Source organism: Fulmarus glacialis, unplaced genomic scaffold (genome assembly GCF_000690835.1).
Source record: "Fulmarus glacialis isolate BGI_N327 unplaced genomic scaffold, ASM69083v1 scaffold44357, whole genome shotgun sequence".
NCBI lineage: Eukaryota > Metazoa > Chordata > Aves > Procellariiformes > Procellariidae > Fulmarus > Fulmarus glacialis.
This window is the reverse complement of record NW_009224682.1, coordinates 32823-52050: the sequence shown is the minus strand read 5'-3', so window position 1 is coordinate 52050 and position 19228 is coordinate 32823. Positions and strand designations below refer to the sequence as shown.

The window sequence follows — 19228 nt, the reverse complement described above, 5'->3', positions numbered from 1 at the left end:
ATGGATAAAACGACAATCATATTTACCACCTTCAAAGGACAGAAAAATGAAAGATGTCGATATAAAGTAGTTTATTGGAGAAAACCAGTGATTAAATCAGCATTTCAAGCATAAAAATAAGAATTACTCTTCAGACTTCGTTGTACAAGCGTTCCCTTCTTCAAATCCTTTACACTTCTGCAGCACGAGCCTGACAGTGCTGCTGTTACAGCTGAGGTATTGTTAAAAATTATTAACCCTATTTATCAGGTATTCATAGCTCATTTTCAATAGTTTGTCAAGAGCAGAATGCAAGCATAATAAAGTTTCAGTGCAAGAATGAGCATAATTTTGGTGCTCCCTTTCAAAAAACAGTTTTTACTGCTACAAATAAAGCTGGGAAAAGCAATTAGTACAGATACAGTTAGCCACAGTTTTGAACAATTGCGAATTTGTCCAGCCAAGGTATTTGCATTTAGTTCTATGCAAAGCTCATTAAGATTGTTAATGGTGTTATCAGTATTCTTGTTATTTGTCCAACTATGTATGTAAGCCAGAAATTGAGAACCTAGTTCTATTGTACTCACTCATACATAATTGTTCATAAGTCTGCATACACTTTTATGACTAAACACATAAAATCCATACTGTGAAATCCAGATTTAGCTGATAAATGCATTTTAGATTGATTGTATGGGATATGCAAAGTCCCATGCAGTACTGAGGAATGATTGTGATATAAGAGTATCAAAAGCAATATATTCCATTTATATAGTTACAGAAGCTACAGAAGGTGTAAAAATAAAGGGTTACGCCTGACGGGCCGTCTGTGAACTAGTACTGCGGTGCCCTTTGTAAATAATTTACAGTAGGAGTACAAAAGGACAAACTAAGGATCGGAATTGTCAACTGAGACTTGTATTTTCTTTGTTTCCTCTGGTTAATATTATAACCGTGGTATTATTTAACATTGCTCAGTGCTCTATTCATGAAATCATTGTAATATGTTTCCATTAGAAACAAGAATTTTATGTAAATATAATAGAAAATTTTATTGGATGAAGTCCCATCCAATTTCCTAACAATATGTAAAAGCAGAAGGCTAAAGGAAACCATTCAAGGAAAACGCTGTAGGAAAATCCATGGTTTTTACAGCACATTTAGAAAATATTGGCAAAAATCTACTCCAGCAAAGACTGGTTTTGCAAGTACATAGTATAAGCATGGGAGACTCCGTGTAGATACTCTGCCTGGAATCTGAGCTGGTATGAATGAAGTCATTTCTGCTACAAAAGCCGACAATAACTCGGCATCAAATCAGTATACTTTGTCTTTCAGTGAGCTCCCTAATCTAGGACGCTGAAATAGCTGTCATCTCTCTTCAAAGCAAAATTGCTTTCAAAACCAAAATACAACTCCACCGGTGCTATTCCTTACTCCCCAAAAGATGAGATTTGAAGCATTAAGCTAATTTGACCGTTGCTTACCACCAGTTGCTTCTCTGTAACGCTTAAAAACCATGCCTGCATGTCAGTTATAGCTTGCTATTTGCCTAACTACCGCCCACCCTGACCCCAGCATTCCCATTTTCCTACAAGATCCCCATAACTGAGGACAAACATCACTCGTGCAACAAAGCTCATACTGCAATCACTATGTCCCTTCCAAACCACCACACTTGGAGGATTTGCCAAATAACAGCAGCTCAGCTGTCCTGCCTCTGACCGGGACTAACCAGCCCACGGTGTCGGCCCGTACAGGAGGTGGGTCTCAGCTCGGCAGAGTGCCACTGTGCTTGGTCTGTTGCGTGCCAGACCACAACAGATGAGTCAATTTTATCCTCAGTCAAAAACTTTTACTCAGAATAAAAGCAAAACTGCAGAGGTGTTTATTAAATATTTCAGAATTCTTAACAGGGCAAGGGAATACAACAGAAAGGACCAAAAGCAAATACCAAACAATAGTAAAAAACACACCGATTCCAAGTCTTGAAAGTCTTCAATGAACAAAAATTCCATCACACCACAATATTTGTCAAAAGAAAATTACAGGGTATACAAACAGTGATGCTAGTGAGTTAAGTCTGCTGGTTGCCTCCTCTGATAGTACCAGTACAATCTGTACACCAGACATCTGTGAAGAAGATCCTTCTCCAGGATCTTCTCACAAGGACCCCATGCAAGAATGGAATGCCCCTGCTAAATCTAGCTGAGTAGAAAGGTGGTCAACATAGCAGTGAGCGGAACGGAACTGCAGACAATCTTTCGTATGGAAATTGCTCCCTTTTTCAGGTGCTTTTTTGAAAATGCTCAAAAAGATTGGCACATTCATTTAAATGAAGAATCTTGGAGAGCTTCTACCTGCACTGAGAAAGCGCACAAAGTACAGTCTAAGAAAAATGTATGACAGTAGCTTTTAAAACAGTTAAAATTGAGGAGGCCTCAAACTTCCAGAACATCCCACTGTTTTCTTCATTTGTTGTTCAAACTAAATTGCCCATGTTCAAGCTGCACTGGAAAACCTTGCAGTTCTGTCTAGCTGAGGCTGAGCTGCTTCCCGCAGAGCTGGTAGATGATTCAGGGGTACTAAGATTACAGCCAGGAGAAGGAGGACAAATCCTTTAATTGTATAAAATCATCAGATTAAGACTAACCCTCTCTGTGGTTCACTCTCTTAGCGGAGAACTCTGCTGCCCAGAAACAAAATGTTTACAAAGTGCTGGAAAAAAAATCCCCCAAAACCCAGGGGCAGCGCCAGACACACCTTTCCCTTCTGTGTCTAGGCACTGCAGGGAGTCGCGGGAACTCTCTTTGCTCCCAAGGGAACTAAATTGTCACCTATTCTCTTCTAAGCAATTGTCACAGAATTACACTCACACTGGGTTAAACATTTGGGAAGAGATTTGCAGAGGAAGTTACCTGAATACTGAGGTAAGGCCTCAATTTCTCTATAGGACGCACATTATTGATGTCTTCCCCCCCAGCACCACCTCAGCGAAACTTCACACATTCCAAATCATTTGCTCAATGGCTTCACACCCTTCTAACAATCTCCTGCACTGAAATGACACCTCACCTAGTTTTTCGAAACCCAAATTTTTCTTCTGCATTAATTCCTTTGAGCTATCATCACTTAGTTTGATGACAGTGAAATTTCAGAATCAACCTGCACTTGCTGATGTTACAGCCCTTTTCCACAATCCCCCCTTTGGCAACTCACACGAGTGGCCCAGCTCATTCAGCTGGCGGCCAGTGCTTTGGTAACACCTAACCAGAGGAGGAACCACATTATGAGTCCGACTTGAACCAAAGACTGAAATTCCTCACCCGTGCGTGTTTAGGTTAGATTGTCACTGACTTGGGGGTGGGGAGGATCCAGGATTTTACTCAAAGAGCTGACTTCTGTCACAGATACATTTTCAAGACTGGGTCTTTTTCAAAGGCCTGACCTTCTTTCTCCATGAGAACAGGAGTGCTCAACAGTTACTCAACGTGAATAAAGAATGATGAATAGGGCTGTTCGCATTTAAATGTCTGTAGGTATTACCTCCTCCTTCAGATTACAAACCTTAGGAAATGGATGGTGCAGCAAAGAGAAATATCTCATGCACAACTACTCCCTACGTTTTCTGTAGGAAGTTGGACATTAAAATCTAGGTGAAGAAAAAAGAATAAACGCTGCACTGCAAGAGACACCTGGTAATTACAAGACATGCAATCCTCTACTGTGCTATAAAAGGCTTGCGTGGCTGCTGCAAACAGTTGAAGCAGGTCACACCTTTGTCAGATTTCAAGGAATTGCAAATGATGAGACAGCTGCATCCTTTCATCTTGGGTATGAATAAGGAGAAGAGCAGCCACAATAAATCTTTTGTACGACTTTGTCATTTAGGGTACCTGGTCAAAGCAGCGTACTGTTTGTTCAGTTAACCCGGTCTACTTTAGGAAATAGTGTGGTGCAACAGGAGTGGACGCGTAGAGGGAAACAGCCTGTCCTTCAGACCAATGTCCTCATCACACACATTTCAGGGGGGTTATTCACTGAACTAGCTCTCCCCCGGGGCCAGTTGTTAAAGGCTGGATCACCGTCTTCTGGTTTAATTTCACTCATCCAAGGAATCCAGAGATTCAGTTTATGCACTAAGACCACTCCAGGATACAAATCAAAGCATAGCAAATGGGGACAACAGATTTGCTTCAGAATGGGACAAAGAGATTTGCTTCAGAAGTGCTCTGCTGATCCAAACTACACGGCTAGTACAGCTGAACCCAGGGAAGCCCAGAAAACTGCCTAATTACAGAGCCAACTTGTCAGACATATTAGACAAATGAACTTCCTTCTGATGGCTTCTTCAAATGAGCCCTGTTTCAAAACAGTGCTTACACACCTTGGAGTCTGGAGGCTGCTTCGACTAACCTTTGCTGCAAACAGCACCCAGGAGAAAAAAGAAAATAATTGCACTTCAACGTGGTATGAAGCACCTAGTTTATTTCTGCTCCTTCCTGCCAGCCCAGCGGCAGAAGAGTATGAGAGCCCCAGCACCTTCTCTCTTGCTGGAAAACCATCCTCAACGATGAGCCTTTCCAATTAAGCAGGTTTACACCAGTGATTCGGTGCAAAGAAGCCCTGCAGCGCTAAGGAATCTGGCCCACCACATTTGTTTTAATGCTTTAAACAGATACATTAAAGTGAAACGTGTCTTTTAGGATGTCACTGAATAGGCAAGCTGAGAAATAAATTGAGCTTCACATATGCTTTTATAACACGTAACAACTGTGACTGTCAACACAAGATCCTTTTCACTGTCAATTCACCACGCATTCTGCGAGACCTTGGGGCCTGCAATTATTTCATTTCCTTTCTTGTAAATGCAATTTCCACTTAGTTTGGTGGAATAAAGATAGACAAAAGGTGGTAGGAGTTGATGTATTTTCTGATTAAGGTTATCTGTTCAAAATTGTAGAAATCCACAAACTACAAATACAGTATTTTTCAGGAACAAGCTCACCTTTATGTCTGGGTAGCAGTTCAAGAAAATGCAATGGCATCATTCATGTCAAATTAGCTGTTGAACAAATCTTCATCTTTCTGATTAAATTAAAATGAAGATTATCTTTCTTCTAAGGATACTTAAATGAAATAAAAGGGGAAAATACATATGATTGGAAAAGGCATTCTGCTTTTAAAACTCGGTGCGAATTAAATAAAACTGTAGAGCACAAAAGGAAATTGGGCTCTTTATCCATTCAAAAATAAATTACAAAAGTACTTGTAGGAGAGTGAAGTAAGTATCAGTTCATAAAAATAGACGCGAACTGAATTTCCAGCTCATTTGTCGTGACTTACTCCTTCGAACCAAGCAATGAAGACTTGCTAGAATTGGTACTGGTGGTATTTTTTAACTGATAGAGCAGAAAATCAGAGGTTTAATTAGCCATGATTACAATATTCTCCTGATCTGATTTGTCTCATCTATTTCCTTTTCTTGAAGTGACAAACTGACAAACAACCTGGCAAGGGAACATAAGCAAGTGCACAGCCTAATTTTAAAAGGAGCTTGGTATTGTCGTAAAACAAACCAATCCTCCACCAGATCTGTCTGAAATAAATATTTCTGAAGCAGGTTTAACTCTTTGATGCTTAACTGGCACCTTGGGTCTTCAATCTGTTGCGACAAAAGATTCTTCTGCCCATGTGTGCAAATGCAGCACTAACTGATTTTTTTTTTTTTTGAAGAATCTGAATCTTGAGATTTCAAGGTAATTCAGAATTTTTACCAACAAACATTTAAGAGTAATAGTTAGGACTTGTTTTGGTCCAATAGAAACTGCCCTGCACACCTGCATACAGACCAATATGACTTACATGATTCTATTTTTCAAAATACTGTGCTAGAACTACCTCTTTTTTAAATCAAGAGTTAACTATGTAACTATCATCCCTCTTCTCTTCAGGATATGGAAAAAAACCTCAACCTTGCTATTCCTCGAAAACTCTTGAGTTCTTTTTTTGGCAGAGAGATGAACTTTTCTTTGAAGAATGTTCACAGATTTTACAAGAAAAGAACTTTATTACAGAGAATTCCATTCTACCTCCACGTGAGACTGCAAATTATTTGAGGAGTCAGTGGTAAACAGCTGCAGACTGTTTTGTTAACTATCCTGTTAACCAAAATTGATATTAAATCACTTTCAAAACTAAACAGCTCTGGTACTAAAATATATCTAGAAATCCATATTCTACTTACTGTGATGTAGGTTTGGAGTCTGTGACACCCTTAAGCTGGTTAGAGACAGGACCCGAGTCAGGTACTTTGGAACTGAATTCTGGCTCCAGGTCTTTCTTGTTCAACGCTGTTTGCGCGGCACTGGCTCCCGAACCTAGCACAGGCAGAGATTTTGATTCTGATGTGGCCAAGATTCCAGTGGGACCTAAAACCCAAAGAAAGTTTAATGCTTCTGTTATCTGGATTGACTGGTCTAGAAACAACACATAAGCACAGCAGAATTCAAGCTATCTGCAGAAATCAAAATGGAATTTTAACAAACAGCGTCCGGTGCATGGAAAGTATCAAAATACCGTATTTGCAGCTTCTGCTCTCCCCGCCAAGATTAACCCTTTCTTGTGCCACAAGCAGGGCTTGCTATATTGACACAGTCATGCACTCAGTCTCCTTGCCTTCTGGGATGGTAAGTCCTGCTGCCCACATAGCACTACCAAGTCTCAACTTGCCAGTGCTCTCCCAGCCTGAAGTGCAGCTGGAGCGAGAGCCAGACCAAGGACAAAAAAGCCTGTTCTCATACTAATGAGTAGTCAGTGAACCGTCTACCTAAAGTCCAATCTAAAACCATACAGTGACATTAAAACCAGCCACATCTGCATCGACTATGGCATGGACTTACACTTGCACAGACTGTGTTTCTAACCAGGCAGAACATCAACAGTTTCTTACAGATGATGACAGTAAAGCATAGCTTAAAAACCGCAGACCCTTGCTCTGCAGAAGAGGTTAATTCAAAACGTGAGTCCTCATTTCTCTGGTTACCGTTACTTTCAAGAGTATTTTCACAGTAGGCTCAGACTATTAACTCCAATAACAATGTCTAAGCTCCATGCAGGACAGAGGAACCTGTGTATATATGGCTGCGTGCGCAGAAAATCCTGACAGAGGCATCTCTCGGAGAAAATGGGGGCGAAAAGCGACAGGTGCGATGGGGAAGTGAGTCACTGTAGAAGTAAGCAGAGTTCTCCATAATGGCTGAAATGGCAATGGTCTGGAAGAGAAAGTAGAGCTTCAAGAGTCACTTAATGTAGGGAGAGGAAGAGGACTACGAAGGAGTCCAGCCACTTACTGCCACTGTCCTGGTCAGTGGTCACTTTCCGGCGTCGCAGAACTCGTTCCAGCTCTGTTTCGCTGCTGTCTGTTTCAAGGGACTTCAAGCTTCGGGAACTAGTGGATTTGTTCAATGTCTCCTACAGCAAGAAACAGGCATGAAAAGCTCTCTAAGGATATATTATGCCTTGCCAAACATCCCATACGCACAACGTGAGAACCTTTTAAACAGCAGAAAAGCAACTGCAGTTCTAGACCAGTGTGCGAAGCTCTCTCTTTAGTACAACAGACAGCATCTGGGGCTTGGCTCACCACTCCTCCCCTTGATTTTCTGATGTAGGGATTAACCACACTTACCTACACCTCAGAGGGTTGATATCAGGATTAAGAAAGATGCTCTGGATCACTAATGAACAAACTCTGATGTGTGCAGGGAACTGCCAATTTCCTCCACCTTAATATTTAAAGGATCTTAAAAAACTGCTAGAACGTATCATGCCCATAATTAACCTCTATTAGCAAAAAGCCAAAGATCCATATTTTACTGCTCCAGCATATTTTATATTTTAGCATGGTCCTGTGTTGGTGCATCCTGGTGTGTACACATATCTGCACAAGTCAGTATGTATTAACTGCAACTGCAGCATGTTATTATATATAATCTAGCTGATCTGGCATAAACCTGAGCCTATGTCCACATACTTCATGGTTTCTCTTACGCACAGGATTAGACCTCAAGTTTAAATGGTTTTTTTATACATACAAAATAGAAATCCATACTATTACTGCCTTATGCCAAGGTTAGCATTTTGTATCAGCTAAGCTGCAAATCCAGCAGCACTGTCCTTAAGGAAATAAAAAAAAGTCTTTGATCGAAGCCTGAAACTTCCCAAAATTGCCCACATTTTCACATGCACATAGTGTATACTGCATGCATTTCCTAACTGACAAGAGTCAGTTACTAGATCAGCAACTAGTAATTTGACTGTAAAATTTCCCCAAAATGTTTATAATGCAACTGAAAATTTGGGACCCATGTGCTATTTCATTCTCTCTCTGAGTCTTGCCATCTTTAGGAATCCCCAGGAATCCCATTTATTCAGCCTTCCAAAACATGTCGTATAGCAGCTATCCAGAGCATAAATAACATATTCTTAACATCTTTTGTTGACAAGCACATAACTTCTGAGCAGAAATAGCAAATGACAAAAAGAAATGGCATCGCAAGTTGCAAAAGCTATACTACTTTCAGATACTAATTCTTCACCCCCGCCCAAAAGTTAAAATATCTTCTTTGGCAACTATTTGAAATTTAACTGAGCAGGTACATTATTAATGAGTACTATGCTCCCGATCTGTACAAATGTACACATACGAAAGCAACTTGCACAACGGAGTCACTCAAACTCTGCAATTTACAGAACATAAATGTGTTTTGTTTGTAACAATTATATGGAGGTCTACATGAAATGCATAATTAGCATAGTAACAACAAATGTTTACTCCATCACATCCCACCCCCATGTTTGTTGTCTGACTGTGCGTAATGATTGGTCTCAAGAACAGACTGGAATTGAATTTTATATAGTTTGTCTTATACTGCAAATATCCTGAAGGGCTCAAAAGCAACAAGCTAGATACAGAAGTACAGTGACTGTAGGTTGCTTTCTGCTCCCTCTGAAGCACATAATCAAGTCTCCCCTGATGTCAGTGATACAGCGTCAAAGAAACAAAACAGCTATTAGAAAACGAAAGGACCTTCGGCAGGATCGTTGAGTCCAACCCCCACTGGTCCAAACAGCACACCATATCAAACTATTCGTATACTTACTGAGTTCCATTTGAAACATAATCTCCATGTTGCATTTTATTCCTTTTCTATTTACCTCCACATTTAATTATGTGTCCCTCTAATTAGAGCTCGGCATTACGGTCTGGGGGCTCTCTAGGATCATTTCTTCCCTTCTTCCCCTGCTTTCATGTGACTGGAGAACAGTAAGTTTAACATGTCACCGGTGCCACACTCGTGATTTTAAATCACAGCACAGGCTGTGGCTACACTCTTTGCTGTACTGTCACTCAACACAATACTGAAGTTATTTTTATAAGGGCTGTTCAGGTGCCATTAGGGATGATTAGAATGATTAGCCTTACCTTCTGTGGAGTAGATGTGAAGCATTTTGCTTCGATATGGGCAGAATTTCACCGTATTTCACCTTACAAAGGCAAAATTTCATTTAATGTGCCAAAGTTGCACTTCAACTTTAAAAGGGTCAGGCAGCAAGAACTACAGCTCCTTCTGACTCTTTGATAGAATTTTAGCACTTGCGCAAAAGAAACAACCAGTTAAATAAGCAACGCAATATACAAGTAAAGGACAGACCAGCAGCAAATAGCACATTGCTCTGAGCAGGACCAAACCCATGCCTAATGTTTTTATTTAGTGACAAATGGGTATGCAGACAGCTATTCAGAATCAATTTTTCTACATATAAATGTAGACAGTCTAGAGACCTCTTGCTCTATTTAGGCTATGTCTATGCTAACAAGAAATTTGGTGCCTCAGGAAAGAGCAGGAGTTCAGAGCAGTTGATTATGAGAACCCTATGTCTACTGTACGTGCAGTTCAGGGCTTTACTTTGGACTAGATTTATTCAGCTGCCTCTCCCTCCCTAAGCATCCCCACTGTGAGTACTTGGAAAGTTTCCAAAGGATCTATGGCAGGTGCAGACCATAACATCCCCTCTAGTGGCAGGAACATACAAATCCGGAACGGAGTTAACAGGCTAGTTTTCTCCAAAATAAATTCTGTTAGCAAGACCAAACCCAAGCTTTCAGTCAGACCAAAGTCAAAAGTGGAATTGGGGGATTCACTCCAAAACTGCTCTACGGCTTCAAACCAAAGCACTAATGCAGAACTTTCAAATACTCAGCCATTTTGCACAGAAGGCCCTGCCAGCAAAATGAGAAGAAAAAACTGAAATATAAACTACAAGTTTTCTTACCAGAATCCCTTTTAATTCTTTCATTGCACTTTCAGAGGGCTTTGGTGTTTCTGGCTGTAAATAAAGACAACACGTGCATGTTAAAAACACGTGAAATGGACCATGACAGACTTTGTACTTGAGGACAGACGTCGCACAAGGGTCTACTGCACAAGCATACACTTGTATTATGTTCCTCTGCTCTCTCCTCTCATGGGCACACGCCTAACATTCAATCTATTTTCTTATATAGATGAAGGGAAGAGTCTCAGCTCGTAACACAGTGAATCACAGCCTACACATAAAGAAAGATTACGTTTTTGTGAAGACGGTAAGCAATATTTTATAGTGGCCATATTCATGTATTAGTGCTAAGTGTTGCATAAAAGGAAGAAATACTGCTAAATACAGTCTACTTCTTGATCACCCCCTTTACCCAGTTCAGTTTTTCCCTCTGTGCTTTTAGTTTCTCAGTAGCTGTTTGTTTACAAGATGCTTGTTTTCAGTTCCTTTCTGTGTCAAAGAAACTGGGCTTCTATTTACTTACTGTTGGCTTCACTTCTTTTTCTGTTTTTCATATATATGCTGCTCTAATTCATTTTATTCAAAATCAAGCAAAGCAAAGGAGGTGAGTGAGGCAAACGTATTCTTTTGAATGTTTCACAGAAAGCCTGATTTATTTTCAGTGTAAATTACTGTACTCAGCTAATATTATTGCTCTGCTATTTATTCCAAACCTTTGTTTTAGGTCTGCTTGACTGGTTGACTGGTCTCAGATGAACTCCCTTTTTAATTCTGTCCATCATTTCTTCAACAGCTTGTCTCTTCAGATCCGTAACTTCTTCACCTGTTCCAAAAATCAAAAAGCATATCACATTCCAGATATGAACTACAGAGAAATAGAAGAGAAAAACGTGTTAAACAGCCTCCTGAACAGCTTGCTTGCCATATATAGCCTGTTACCATAATCATAAATTAGTTTTAATGATTAAATGGCATTGCATATACAATGTACTTAGCTATACTCCCTGCAGTAGTTCTTCCTGCCTGGATGTGTGATGCGTATTGCTCACGTACGATCTAAATCCATGCTTTTTCTCAGTTTTATTAAAAATATAAATGATAAGCATAAATACAGAGGCTTATTTTTCTCCTCATAAGTGGGCTGTTCACAGGGTCTTTCTTACAGGACCACTATCCTACTCTTAATTTTCCCCACCACAGAGAGGCACTTTACCTTACAGCACATACATCTAAAAAGTGTTTCCACCTTCTACGTGGTAGCAGAAACCAGCAACCTCATCTCTAGTTATCAGGAATTCTAGTTTCTGGATTCAGCACTATTAGTGATCTTTGCTATAAGCTAAGCTGTCACAAGCTCTTCAAGGATAAAATGCCAATCTACACACATTGAGGATCCAGCCGTGGACTCTGCAAATGGCAAACCACAGTGCCTGCAGAAGCGGGGCCCAGATCCTGAAAAACACAACGCTCCTGTTTGGGAATTGCATAAGCTCAGTGCTATAGGCTGAAGAATACGGCCCCACTTCCACTGTATCTCTTCACTGTGGCTCAGCAGAAATTTCCACAGCTTCATTGACACAGGACAAGTTGATAAAGCCCCATGGCGAGGCCTATATGCAGCCCATTACAGGACTACCAAATATGTCTCGTATTTCACGTGGTTTTAAGAACCTTGCTGGAATGATACACCAACATCTCAGACCGAACTAAAAACACACCATTAAAGAACACTATACCAAGTTAAAGGGCAAAACTTAAATACCATGGAAGGAACCTGCTGTTTTTCAAGAGGTTCCATATCAGAACCGCAAAATACTCAGATGAAACGGGAAGCTGTGTGATGAACCTAAACAATAGCTGTTAACTTATCAGTGTTCTGGATAATGTAACAAAAGACACTTAAGGTGCCGTACCAAAAAGGGGAAAAAAAAGACTACTTAAAGCAAATACATGGAGAAATATGGTTGACGCTATTCAAAGCTGCAATGTTGTACCTTATATAACAGGAATTTTAAATAGAGTTTCGCTCTTTCACTTGTCAGGGTACTATTGATGATTCATAGAAATGCAGTTTCTGGATTGTAAGCCGATTTAATGTCAGGCTTTAATTTCACAAACAGGCTTTTTCAAATATAAAAGCTTAATTCGTGGTATGGGATAGAAACCACTCATTCTAAGTCCTTAACAAGGGTCAAAACAAGCCTCAAGTTGGATATAATAACTAGATCAAGAAAGAACTTTCCCCCTTTTTTATTTTTATTTTAAGAACAGCTCAACTATTAAGAGATGAAGCAGTTTATATGTGATTGAAGAAAGGTCAGAACTGTTAAAAGTTTGCTAATAAATAATGAAAGAATGGGGTGTACAGAACTTATAGTGAATTTCATAGTATTTCCTGCAATCACTGTTTCTAACAGTCTCAACAAAAAGGTGTAATCAAAACATCTAGGACGCTTCAAGGTAAGGAAACTTGATAAATGAAGGCAACATAGTTGAGCTTTTACTGAAAGGTTAAGATTGACTCTTCATCAGAGATCTCGGTACAAGGTTCTACCCAGACCAACAACCTTATTCCTCTCAAACTGGTAATCAGCTCCCAAAGATTCCCCCACAGACCTGCCCAAGTCACCCCATTCATCAGTTCCTCACCTGAAAAATGGGAGGGATAATACTTCCTTTCCCCCACTTTCTGCTTGTTGGTTCCATCCAACAATCCAGCCATGCTTACATACCATTACAGTCTGCTAACAGCGATTTTTTCTTTAACAGTTATATCCTATAACTATAATTTCAGGCAGGTTCCCTTCTACAGCCCCCTTCTTTGTTTAAGTGGCAGCAAGCGAGTTAAGCAATTCACTGCAAACAAACTCCTGCTGTTTCAGAAAGAAGAGAGAAGCAGCGAGGAAAACCTCGGTTATTTAACTGGCAACACTTGTCTAACTAGCTCTGACTCTTCAGGCACTCATGATCATTTGTAAATCTGTACTTAACTCCTCTTCTCAACCTACTAAGTTTCCAGCTTCCATTAACAACAATAAAATGCAATTTCAGCTGTTACTTTGCATGCAGAGCCACCTTAGTGCAAGATTCTGTTTTGGTTTAGGTTTTCAGTATTATTACAGGATTAGCATTAACAGTCAACTCTGAGTGGTAATTTCATAAGATACGAACTGAGGGATGAAAACTGAAGCATTTAACAAACTAGCTCTGTGGAGAGGCTCTGGACGGAAGAAATCACAAACAAGGAGCCATTTGGAAGTTGGAAACTTCCCTGGGTTACCCTGTATATAACGTGTTCTCAGCTTAACGCTTGTCGGGTTTGTTCTTCTGCCTCTTCCAGACAACCTGTGGAAGTGCAAAGTCCTGGACATATTGTAGCTGCAGCTACATGCTGTAGCATCTCCAGCGTAGAGGCACAGGTTGAGCCTCTCAACGCTGCTGTAGTGCAACTACTACAGGCAGTTCCAGACTGCCAGGGTGCAACTCGACAAGCTGCACAGAGTCAATGTAACAGCATGGGGCCTAAATTAAACTATTCTGTTCTCCCCATCCATCTCACCCAGCGCATCACCATACCCAGCTTATCTTGTCAGGTCCTTCTGTGAGCCTATAATAAACATGACCACCCTCTCCCCAAGGGAAAAAAAAAAAACAAACACAATTTTTTCTGCCACATCAGTGAATGAAATCAGCTCAGTGACATATCTGATAAGCACGAGAGCCAGAAGTAGGAAGATAAGAACTTTCTTTCAGTTACAGCAAGTGCCAGGTCTTCCCTTAAGGTTTTTGATCTGCAGCCTCAAAGATTGTTTATACTAAAATCCATTTGGAAAAAATAAATTGGATGCTGACCACCAGCTCAGTTGTGGGGGCATACACGGCTACGAGGGCTATGCAAGTTTGCTAGGGATCTCGAGGAAGCTTGCAGTACCAAAGCCACAATGCCAAAGATACCACTTCCTATCTCAGAGCACATATGACTGGGCTGCAATCACATTTCTGGACTGAAGGTAGATGAATATGCTGGGACATGGATAGCAGTTGTTAATGTTGACAATTATAAGCATTTGCATCACTATCTGTACCCACAGTTCATTTTCACTACCTTTATCTGCAGTACCTAGTGAATAATCCGCATGACTTGAGAAAGGATGAGCCATACCTGACTCCTGCTGAGGAGGTTTCTCCTTCTTGCTGACGTTGGTGTTAGAGTGAGATCTCTTGCGAATCATTGACATGAGAGACCTTTGGGGAAAATGAAACTGCAAATTGTCATTCTGTCCTGTATTACACACTGTTAGAATGAACTTGAACATGACACACAAACAGCTTGCTTATACCTGATTATACAGCTACTTACAAAAGACTCATTTAACAGTTCTTGAATGCAGATGTATGTACTGAATTACCCCCCACAATGCCTCCCATCAATATGCACCAGAGAAATTTATTTCTTTTTAACAGACATTAGGCACAAATCAAAACACTCCAAGATTTGAATATTAAAAGACATCTCATTGTGACACATGACAAATTGAAGCTGCTCTGGCATAATAAAAGGAAGGAAGAGCTGTAGATATTGAAGTGAAGTATTACTCTCCAGAGGACACTTAAATATGGTGATCAGTACCTCCTCACCAACTCCAAGTTTGTAATCTTCTTACAGTGTCAAATAATTATCCCTTCACTATAGTCAAAACGTAAAAGTCCAGGCAAGGAAATGATTCATCTTAAAGCCCAAGTACAAGCTCCCATGCACATCTGATGTGTCAGTGAGGCCTGTCACTCCCTACTGAACACTGTACAGTGACCTCCCTGACATAAAGGGTCAAAACTCTGTCCCAGAAAAAAGCAGCATCCAGTGCCTAGGCTCCGAAACAACCTCTATGCACATAAAAGTCACAGTGCTTGAAGGAAATACTCTGATTTAGCTACTACAGCGCTTAAAATGAAGTATCTGTTCCGAATAGTAAAGGGCACAAACTTAAATAAAACAGAACAAAAAAAACCCACAACACCCCCACACAGTTAATTCATGCTACACATTAGTGAGAAAGAAGCAAGCAAGCCAAATGAGTTAACAGGCGTAAAAGGAGCAAAGGACCAAACACAATTGTTCAGAACGTGTTTAGTTTAGATTTCTAAAAACAAAGCAAGAGGCACAAAGGGATGAATTCTCCCTACTAATCATCTCTATTCATATATTTAACACAACAGTTATCAAGACTAAGACTCCTGCATGTAATTTCTATTACAGAAAGTTAGAAAGTGTCATCAAATTCCATTTATTTTTAAAACCAAGCAGACAACGTGAAGATTAGCTGAGTTCCTAAAATTAACGAAGCACACTTTAGGGCTTAGTTAATTAATTTGGGTCTAATGCCCAATACATCATATATTGGTCAGCCTCTTTTACAGTCCTTTGCAAAAATCAGGCTTAATTTTGACAATTTCACCCAAAACTGCTTGATGATGGGGTGGTGATTTTCTATTTTTTTTTTCTTTTTAACTTATGAAAGAAATTGTGGGAACTCAATGGAGTCTGCATTTTCATCACCAGTAATCCGACAGGAAGGGACACACAGTAATCCAACATATCCTTTGGTTCAAAGGGGTTTTCTTAGTAGTAGATTCAGAGAAGCATTTCACAAGTCTGTAATTACAGCTATCAGGTGAATAGAAAAAAATAATCTCCTAAATTTAGAGGAGACAGGTATCCCTCCTCCTCCAAAGTCACAGTCTAGACAATTTGTTAGGCTTGGCAAGGCAGACACTGTTCAAAACTGGTCAGAGCGTTAGTCTGTTGGCAGGTGGGGCACAGAGCGTGTCCTGCTGGTAAAGAGCCCAAGACAGATGGAGAAAGCCCTTTTTTCTTTGAAGATGCAAACTCATGTAATGTATTCTGCTTCAGCAATGCATTAATGCTGTGACCCTTGGTTTAAGCACTTACCGTATAGGGTTAGGAGGAGGGGGAGGAGGAAGAGGAGGAGGAGGTGGTGGTGGAGGAGGTGGTGGAGGATTTTCAGACTGCTGTATTCGTTTTTGAAGTTCATCAACTGCGCAAGATCAATAAAACAAACCAGAGTGAGTTCTTGGTTTCTCAAATCTGCTCTAAAAACCAAGTCTGATGGTTTAAGAAAAAAGCTACTAATTAACTAAAAAACAAACAAGAAGACTAAACTACAGAACTGCTAGGAAGTCCTATTTCTGGCAACATTTTCTACCAAGAACAATGTCCTAGATGCACAGGATTCTCATTAAACCAGTTACCTCCAACAGAGTTGCTTTTGAAACTAAAATGACACTCTCCCTCATACAGGATTCTTCATATAAAATGATAAGAGCAGGGAAAAGTTCATCTCATTCCTGTGATGGTCTATTGGAGGTTGCATTTGAGAATGAACTAACATGAGATGAAAGAAATGAACAATTTCCGCTTCCAGACTTATCTCTGTCTTGCTGATGGTGTGGGTTTTCCCCACAAAAATGGTCAAAACTGGGCAGTGGGCAGAATGGATTCTTTCTCTCCTGTTTTCATGTCAGATCTAAAATGTGGAAATTACTTTTCGGCACTTGAAATGTCGTCAAATGCAACTAACTGGGGAAAGGCAGAAACAGAGAAAAAAAAAGTCTTAAATTTCTTCTAGCTACTAAAATTCTTAGCAATTGTTCTGAATACAGTAGGAATTATGGCAGAAGTACAGAATATGATTTCCAAAGTGAATATGGTTCTTTGTTCTCGTAATGATGGATTAAAATTAAAATTACAATCTTTAACATTTACTTTTAAATTTAAAAAGGAAAAAAAAAAAATCAACTGAGTAACTTTAAATTCCAGGTATAATCTTTATGCTGATGAATTCCTTCTGAAGGACAAACAAGCCTGGAAAGAAAGAATCTGCTGTGAAGGTTAGATCTTTTCCAAGGCAGCTAAGAACTCATATGCTGCCTAGGCGTATTTTTAAGGCTGGGTGATGTAAAACTCTAACACAAAGCAGTTCTTCCAAGCAAGACTGCTAACAAACTTAAAGATAATCCTGCTCTTAAGGATACGTTTCAGAAAAGCATGGCTATTCGTGGAGTCTTAACTAAGGATAGGGCCTTTGGCCTCCTCTGACAGGGGCTCAAATGCTTCTCTGACCAGGTGTCATACTTAAAACTAGCACCTGCTTATGCCTTGAGCTGAACAAGGACTGAAAGCAAAGGCACATGCAAATACTTAACCAGCCCCACATTCCCTATAGCAAGGCCACACACACCAGGGGCCCTTTTTAAAAGCACTTTTAAATAAAGAGCATTAGGTCAGAAATTTCCTCATTCAATAGATAGGATGCTGCAGACAAGCCAGGGACCATCCTGATAACAATAACTGTATGAACATCTGCACTGCAACAGTTGTTCCCTCCTAAATATTCTGTGAATCTTTTCTGCCCGTATTCTTTGGGTGTTAGTTTAAATCTTAGAGACAGACACACACAGTAGCTAGCAAGGCTGTTTCTTTCCTTTCAGTCACTTGACAAAAATATTTGACTACAAGTAAGAGATTTAGATATATAATTCTCATGGATATGGGCCATAAAAGCCCACCAGATTTGTTTGGCTAACTCCCTTTGTAAGGCTCTGAAGGCAGTACTTACCTTTTAAATACCTGTTTTAAAAAAAAAAAAAAAAAAAAGAACGCACACGCACACACACACACCCCCTCCCAGACCCTCTCACATCAGCAGAAATTGTTTTCTCACATGTCAATATGAAGGGCTAAATCATGTCTTTATTTTCACTAGTGTCTTCTACTGCAAGACTATAAAATGGTGGGGTAGCTTGATAATCATGGGATGTTTTTGTACAATTCAGACAATATAGATTCCACAGTCTGATAAATCACTGTGCATCTTTGCAACAAAAAAAAAAAAAAGAGCAGAGTTATCCCATTTTATTTATTTTTAAAACTAGGTAAGAGGATACATTTTGACTGAATACGAAGGATTGTGTCTTTCACACAGAAACCCATTTCACATGTATATATCCATCTGTAAGACTCAGGGCAATCTAACAAGAGTATTTTTATACCTTACAGAAGTTTTACAAGGTTATTCTTTCACACACATTCTGGACCCAACTGTTCTCTAAAATGAAAGTTATTACATGATTTTACCTGAATGCTTTAGGTCTCTAGCTTTTTCTTCTGAGTTCTGACACCTAAGCTCTAGCTCCTTTTTGTCTTCTTCCAAAAGTTCTAGTTGCTGTTTAAGACGACTAATCTCCTTATGCAGTGCTTGATTCTCTAGCTGCTCTTCCAATTCTTTGATCTGCAGTTGGCAAACAATAGCATTCATTACAATAAATGGTATTTTCTGTCCTTCCTTTTGACAAATAACAAATAATCCATGAGGCACAGTTATTCCTGAAAACACGATGTTATAGTATAGGAGTGAACTACAAGTCCCAGAAAGAGGACAATTTTTGAATGAGAGCTGGACAGATTTTTCTGAGAGATGTCAGAATTTTCTATTATGATCCTAACTTGTTTTATCTCTTCTTTAGAATACATCTTTAGCTCCAAAGCACTTAAGCTATAAGGTGTTCCCTTTTTCTTTTTATAGAGTTTTTATCACATAATTGGAATTTAATTTCAGAACATTTCTTCATTTGAAGCACGAGAACATCAACATTTTTGTTCTCTTACCAACTGCTTCCACCGACAGGTTGGTTATTTAAACTCCCTTGTCTCAACTCACGCAGATGCCAATGGGTGAATTATGGAACATCAGATTTAGAGGCAGCATTCAGGTGCAGAGTAGCAATCACTTCCCAACTCCCTAAATATATATATTTTGCTCTAGACTTCAAGGAGCCAAAGATGCAGAGACTTTCTATGAACTGGCAATTATTCTTCCAAAACACTCAT

At 39.7% G+C, this 19228-nt stretch overlaps 1 protein-coding gene across 1 annotated transcript in view; it reads right to left on the bottom strand.

The window, feature by feature from the left end:
- KIAA1598 (KIAA1598 ortholog) overlaps positions 1 to 19228 on the bottom strand; it is a 48582-nt gene that overhangs the window by 2789 nt on the left and 26565 nt on the right. Inside the window, exons 8-14 of the mRNA XM_009582213.1 lie at positions 18476 to 18629; positions 16271 to 16376; positions 14483 to 14565; positions 11034 to 11143; positions 10318 to 10371; positions 7332 to 7452; positions 6227 to 6410 (exon numbers count right to left, since the gene is read on the bottom strand). Of these exons, the coding sequence (XP_009580508.1) occupies positions 6227 to 6410; positions 7332 to 7452; positions 10318 to 10371; positions 11034 to 11143; positions 14483 to 14565; positions 16271 to 16376; positions 18476 to 18629 (812 nt within the window). The remainder of the gene's footprint in view (positions 1 to 6226; positions 6411 to 7331; positions 7453 to 10317; positions 10372 to 11033; positions 11144 to 14482; positions 14566 to 16270; positions 16377 to 18475; positions 18630 to 19228) is intronic.